This window comes from Patagioenas fasciata, chromosome 4 (genome assembly GCF_037038585.1).
Source record: "Patagioenas fasciata isolate bPatFas1 chromosome 4, bPatFas1.hap1, whole genome shotgun sequence".
NCBI classification, from domain to species: Eukaryota; Metazoa; Chordata; class Aves; order Columbiformes; family Columbidae; genus Patagioenas; species Patagioenas fasciata.
In genome coordinates this window covers 2579476-2586663 of record NC_092523.1, presented here as the reverse complement: position 1 = coordinate 2586663, position 7188 = coordinate 2579476, and the positions used below count along the sequence as shown (strand labels likewise).

General features: G+C 51.9%; 1 protein-coding gene across 1 annotated transcript in view; it reads right to left on the bottom strand.

Moving 5' to 3' along the window:
* Window positions 1–289: 289 nt before the first annotated feature.
* ADAM33 (ADAM metallopeptidase domain 33) overlaps window positions 290–7188 on the bottom strand; it is a 32584-nt gene continuing 25685 nt past the window's right edge. The window contains exons 18-24 of the mRNA XM_065836961.2: window positions 6742–6850; window positions 5870–6020; window positions 5174–5264; window positions 4542–4787; window positions 3437–3600; window positions 2721–2738; window positions 290–1450 (exon numbers count right to left, since the gene is read on the bottom strand). Of these exons, the coding sequence (XP_065693033.2) occupies window positions 1399–1450; window positions 2721–2738; window positions 3437–3600; window positions 4542–4787; window positions 5174–5264; window positions 5870–6020; window positions 6742–6850 (831 nt within the window). The 3' untranslated portion in view covers window positions 290–1398. The remainder of the gene's footprint in view (window positions 1451–2720; window positions 2739–3436; window positions 3601–4541; window positions 4788–5173; window positions 5265–5869; window positions 6021–6741; window positions 6851–7188) is intronic.

Sequence of the window (7188 nt, the reverse complement as noted above, 5' to 3'; positions counted from 1 at the left end):
TTTTTTAACATTGGGGATAATGAAACACCAGAACAGTTTCTTGAGGGTTGTCCCAGAGCCTACATCCTAAAGAACCTTTACATTGGTTGGACATTGCTCAAAAAAAGACCTGCCCTAGGTCAGATGGGATCTACCCAGGGTAGTTGATGTGTTGGACCAAATGATCCCAGGTTTAAGGACTAACAGAAGGGGCTCCAGGGATATCTGTTTGCACTGGTGTGGTGGGAGACACAGAACTTTCGGTGTCTAAAGCAACTTCTGAGTGATAAAAGAGCCAGAGGAGCCAAGGGACTGTACAAAGCCTTTGTTCGCATTTCAGACCCTGACAGAGCCGCATGTCAAGTCATAGGAAAGTGGCACCATATAGTACTGTGCAGGTCAACAGCACCTTTCATCTGAGGATTGTAAAGCCCTTTCAAGATATCAGTTTGTTAAACCTCACAACACCCCTGTGAGGTAGGTATTACCCCCCCATTTTACAGACGGGGGGAACTGAGGCACAGAGAAATGCAATGGCTTGGCCAAGACCTTTGGGCAAGCCAATGACTCAGGCAGGAGGTCTTCCTGCTCTTGTTCCCGACTTGTGGCTCCTTCCCCCTTTGGACAGCAGAGTGTTAGCAGCTCACAGAGCCACTGCTGGGCTTGTCCCACGGGCGGGGAACATGCAATGTTGATGGGGGGCTCCTGAGCCCTTTGAAAGCACCCTGGTAACCAGTTGCCACCAATACTCCAGACATTAAACCATTTCCCAGACAGCTTCTCCTTCCAGGTAGGACCCCAGGATTGTCACTGTTTTCTCTTGTGCAATCAGCCCGGAGGAGCCTGAGAACTTGGATCCTTGATGGAAACGTCCAAGCACAGTCCAAACTGGGAACCACGTTCTTCTCATGACAAATGTCTCCCCAAAGACAATGCCCAGCAATGAGCTCTGGTGGCAATGGGTGGGGGTTGAGGGGTCTCATCAGGTATGGAGGAGAAGGTGGAGGTAGCTAGAAGGATATTATATGGCTTTTGCTGCCAATGTCATCAGCATCTTTCATCAGTGTTGGATGTTCCCTTGACCCCAGGTCACCCCATCCCAGCCCATGTGCAATGTCAATAGGAAATTAAAGCTGGGGTGTAGATTGGCCAGGAAGCGATGCCAGGAGTGGTGGTGGAGTCTCCATCATGGTATCCCCACCACCAGCCCACCCGAACCCTTGGTTATGTCATGGTACCGATTTCCCCTCTCCTCCCCCCACCACTACAGTTTTTGTGCTGAATACATATTGTCTTATAAAAATAGTCCTCTGGTATCAAAAGACAAATAAGAGAGGAATAAAAGACCCCTGTCGCCAGCATCAGTGCAAATCAGGAGGGCCAGCTCAGGAAGGATGGGCTTAAGGTGTCCTTGGTCTGTCACTTCTTCAAGGGGAAGGAGGTTGATTGGACTTTGATGGCTGGGACTGGCCTAGAGCAAGAAGAAAGGAAACAACTTATTTGAGTGCAAAGACCAAGCATCCTCCACTTCCACCACAACCATCTTTCCACAGCTCAGGGAAGACAGACCAGCTGCTGTCCCCGAGACCTGAGGGGACCTGGGGCAGTCATGCTCACCCATGTCCTCTCTCAAAAATACACCACCAAATCGGATCACTTGGAGGTGTTTTCCTTTGGTGTACCCTCAAAACCCCAATAGGATGCAGAGTCCACCAAAGCAGATGATGGCACCAGGCAGTAACCAGCAGTAACCAACTGGAGCCCACCGGCCCCAGGAGTGATGTCCCCGAAGGAGTTACTGCTCGTGGCTTCCCAAGAACAGCCAAGGTGGTTTGTGCACTACCAAGAGACATCACCAAATCAGACAACCCGATATGGACCCTATAGTCCATCTTGGGAATCCATGAAATCTTTCACCTCATCCATCCAGGGAAGACAGCAGTTCCCTGGCCCTCTCCTACCACATTGACAGTCTCAAGTCATGAATTCCAGACCAGGACCACAGGGATGTCCTGCTCCCTGGCACAAGTCTGGCCCTGCCGGTCAACCCTTTCTGGTCTGGGCACCATTTCAAGAGAAGATGGCCAGGGACTGCTCCTGGAGCAAGGACAAAACCACGCTGTCTGGGGAGGGAGCCAAGTTTGGCTGCTGGGATGTGCCAAATCTTTCCCTTTTGGGACCACAGAAAGGCCTGTCATATCTACTAGAAGAAACAAGCGATAGTGATTGAGTTACACTGAGAAATTTTGAGGCATATTCAGCCTCCTTGTGGTGACAACTACAAAGGCATTAGAATCTAAAATGGTCCAAGATGGTCGAAGTAGTAATTAGCAAAGCAGACTGTCTGGACATGAGGGTCAACTTCAGTCCAGAGCGGTCCCTTCTCTCCGTGGTCTACAGGAGGATATGGAAGTGCAGTCCCGTGAGGTTCCACTGACCCATTTCCAGAGGATTTAGCAATACAGCAAGAGCTGAAAGCATTAGCGATATTGTAAAGGACTTAGACTGAATCTCCCGGTTCCAAACTGGGAAGTCCATGTCCTCCATTCCCTTGGACACAGCTGCACAAGCCCTGCTATTGAGTACTAAGAGGAACAATATCCTGCTCATCTAAGAGCCCCTGAGAAGGGGGACCTTTACTCTTCAGTCTCTTGAGCCCCAGCCCAGTGCTTAACCAAAGGCCACCCCCACAAGCAGCACAGACCATCCCCCCGTGGTTCTGCGTGGTGCCTGTGACTCACCTTTGAGGTGGCATCGGTCTGTAGGGAGGAAAGATGAAACAGAGCATCAGTGTCCATCCCTCCACTCGCTCCCAGCATCTCACCAGCAGCCCTCTCTGTGCTTTGAGACTGGGGGCCATACACATTCATTCATGTCCCTTAACCTATCAGGACCCTATAAGACCCAAAGTCCCAAACTTGGTCACCAGCTTTGCCCAAACCCTGTAGGCTCCTATCAGGTGGGGGCACGGCTGCAGACCCCAGACACCCACAGCTACCTTGTGCTGGTGGTCAGGAGGCTTTTCTCCTGCATCATGCAAGATGAAGCATGGGCACAGGGTTGTTTGTGTACACAGGGTACACTGGGACATCTGATTTGCTTTCTATCTGTTGTTGCTGCCCCAAGATGCTCCATACAAGATCCCCAACAGCCTACAGACCAGTTACCTCAAAGCTGGTGGGCTTCAAATGTCTCTATAGCTACAGCAGCAGGTACAGACTTGCAGAACCCAGAGCATTTCTCCTGCTCCTCAGCAGCCTGACCTGTACACACCAACCATATTGTGGAGGAGCAGGAGAAACCCTGGTCATGGTGAAGACACCATGAGGGCCAGACCAGAGCACATCAGTGACATTTGGGACATCCCACCCAGAAATGACCCACAAGACCCCCCACTGCATCCACCTGCAGGACCCCAGCAATGGTGGGAGGTAGCTCAGCTTCTCTCCCCACTTACTTTAACGGCCTCGTGGGGTGGCTCATGGCGCTTATACCCGACGCCTTGAAGTTGGTAGGAGGGACCATGACCAGCAGGGTCTGTCCATGTGCAGGAGGCAGCTCTTTGGCCAGAAGAGGACTTCCAGGCAGAGGCCGACGGGGAGGCTGGTGCTTTGGGACGACCTGGGATCACAAAGTGTATGGGGAGAGAAAACATCCTTAGAAAACACCCAATGACCTTCTACAAACATCTATCCCCTGCTGCAGAACTGAGATGCTTCAAAGCATGTAGGAACACCACTCAAACTACCTTAATATATTCTCATTACCTAATGAGCTTTCCTCACCATTGCAACAGATTCATCTCTTAGGGTGGAATGACAGCTCCTTAATAGTGCCCAACCCATAGAATCATAGAGTCATTTTGGCTGGAAAAGACCCTCAAGATCATCGAGTCCAGCAGTCCACCCAGGACTGCCAAGTCCACCACTGACCCATGTCCCTGAGAACCTCATCTCCATCTGTTCAATCCCTCCAGGGATGGTGACTCCAGCACTGCCCTGGGCAGCCTGTTCCAATGCCCCACAGCCCTTTGGGGAAGAAATTGTTCCACAGATCCAACCTCAACCTCCCCTGGCCCAACTTGAGGCCGTTTCCTCTGCTCCTGGCGCTTGTTCCTGGGGAGCAGAGCCCAACCCCCCCTGGCTCCAAGCTCCTTTCAGGCAGTTCAGAGATCAGAAGGTCTCCCCTCAGCTCCTGTTCTCCAGCTGAACCCCCCAGGTCCCTCAGCTGCTCTTCATAAGACTTGTGCTCCAGCTCCATAAAACTTGTGCTCCAGCTCCGTTCCCTTCTCTCAACTCACTCCAGCACCACAAGGACTTTCTTGGCTTGAGGGGCCCAAAACTGACCCCAGGATTCACAGTTGGGCCTCACCACGTCCCAGCACAGGGATGGTCACTGCCCTGGGCCTGCTGGCCACACCAGTGCTGGTACAAACCAGGATGCTGATAGCCTTCTTGGCCACCTGGGCACACTGCTGGCAACCCAAAAGAGCCACAGGCAGCCAAAAACTAGGGGATTTCTTTAAGTCTGGAAGGAAAGTACAGCCAACCAGCAAAACTCACCAGTGGGGTCCTCACGGGGCTGCAGGGAAGAGGTTTCTTTGGAGGTGGCAACTTGACCTGGGAGACAGCTGTTTTGGTGGGGACCATGGGTGATCTGCTGGCTGGTGGAGGTGGCCTGGCAGGCTTGGGATCTCTTGGGCGTGGAGGGATGGAGTGGGGAGCCGGGCGAAGAGGATGGACAATGTTGACAGGCTGGGAGCTGGGCTGGTGAGCGCTGGGTTTGGGGGGGAACGTGGCCCGTGGTGCCTGCAGGGATGAGAAGAAAAGAATTATGGAGGAAATCCTTAGGTGTGGTTTCCTGGGTGCTGAAACGCAGATGTCACCTCAAGGTCTGGGTGCTAGGGAGTTGCAGGAGGACCATTGGGTATTTATTCCATTTTCTGGGACCACCACTGTCACCATCCTGCCCAAGAGCTGAAAGTTTTTGCTCCTTGCTAACCCTATGCTGGGCTCAGGAGACCTGGAGCAGGGCCAGCTCTGGTGAATCTATACCAGATCTCCACCAGACAGAAGACACCATCCATTCTGACCTGTACCAGTTGCTTGTCCAGTTGGTAGAGGGAGATGTGACCACCCATGAGTATCAAGTCTCAGAGAGGGAAAGCAAACCTGGAAGGTGAATTATTACTTACTTTATTAGTGTGGCTGCAGGTGGAAATGTTCCGCAAGGTAAAAGCAGCTTTGGGATGGCCACCGGTTGACTTCCGACTGATGGTTTTGTTCCTGCCCGGGATCAAAACGTAAATCACAGTTGGCAAAATAAAGCAACCACTTTTGCAACATCTGCTTCCCCGAAATGCTGCACGTCAGTGAAATCCTGTCACCATTAACAGATCGTTAACAGTCTCGCAGTGCTGGGCGAGCAGGGATGACAAGTCTGTCTTGAGATAATGAGGGTAATGAAGTAGGTTGTTTGGTTCTGGTGTTTTTTCTCAAATTATTGCAGGGGCTTTGACGTTTGTGTGCGTGCGTCTGTACTGAGAGGGGAAATAATGAGAATATCTAAATTCGGTGCTACTTCAGAGCCCTTCCGACTCTTGTAGCCTGCGAGGAGCACATGGTGAGAAATCTCCTCAGTACCAGGCCAGGTTCATCATCACTCTCTGGGGTTGACCTGTCCAAGAGACCATTCCTGCCCTCCTCAGATTGTCCCAGGAGAGAGTTCTTCATATCTCAACCAGGTCTCCTATCAGTTGGGAACAGGCCCTGTGCACCATCAGCTCCCCCACAAACCATTCCTACCAGGCTGGATGCTGCCAGTGGCAAGAAAAGGTTTCAGGGTCACACTGGGTCTTCAAGAGAGAAGGGGGTTAGGACATAACACCCACCTATATGTCTCCTGGCTCCTCCTCCTCATCTCCTTTATCCATTTATTCAGGAGCGAGTTCTCCTGCCGATACCAGAAGTAGGTGATGATCATCAGGGCCGGGAGGAAGACCAGGAAGATGAGCAGAAGGGATATGAAGATGGCTTCGTGATCTGGCAGGGAAAGCACAAAGGTGAGCATGGGGCTGGGAGACCCAGCAGCCTCCAGCTTCACTCAATGCAAACATCAGTCCCGTATCCTCATTCCCAGCCACCCAGGCTGGAAATATCAGTGCTGATCGCACCTCCAGAAAGGGAGCGGTACCATCTGGTGGCTTCTGATTAAAATGGGTGGCCACAGAATCACAGAATCACAGACTGGTTGGGTTGAAGGGACGTCTGGAGATCACCCAGTCCAACCCACCTGCTCATGCAGGGTCACCAGAGCAGATCACATGGGATCATGTCCAGGTGGGTTTGAATGTCTCAGAGAAGGAGACTCCACAACCTCTCTGGGCAGCCTGGGCCAGGCTCTGACGCCTCAAAGTGAAGAAGTTTCTCCTCATATTGAGATGGAACCTCCTGTGTTTCAGTCTGTGCCCGTTGCCCCTCACCCTGTCATTCGGCATCACTGAACAGAGTCTGGTCCATCCTCTTGACACCCACCCTGAAGATATTTATCACCATAAATAAGGTCCACTCTCAGCCTTCTCTTCTCCAGGTTGCCACCAAGAAACAAGAGCTGGGCACAGCCTGTGAGTCAACCTGAACGCACCCAACCCAGCACATTTGGGAGCAGAGCTGTCAGCAGCTTTATGGCCCCATCTCCCCCTCTGGTGTCATCACTCCAGCCCCACCAGTGTCACAAGGCACTGGACCAGGAGTCGTGACTCACTGTCGCGCTGCACGGGGCCACTGTCCACGCTGCCACCCAAGCCTGGCTTCTCGCAATAGGGGGGAGCCCAGCCAGCATCACAGTGACAGTTCTTGTTGCTGTTGCAGACCTGCAGGATGAGAAGGAGGGTTGGAGACCACAAGGGACACATGGAAACGATGGTCCGTATGGTGGGGATGAGAGAGGTGGCCAATGATAGGAGTCTGGGTTGAAGGACCTTAATCCCTCCCAATATTCACTCCTTGAACATCACTCAGATTGTGACTGTGTGGCCCTCAAATGTGTGACTGCAATATACAGAGGTGTTCTCTTAATGACACTTCAATTTCTCTGATTTTTGCAGAAACCTTGAACAGGTATCTGATATCTCCAGTTTTCACACCGCTCAATTGGACAAGCTTGATGCCCTTAATACTTTGTATTAGGCCAGAAGTTTGTTAAACATCT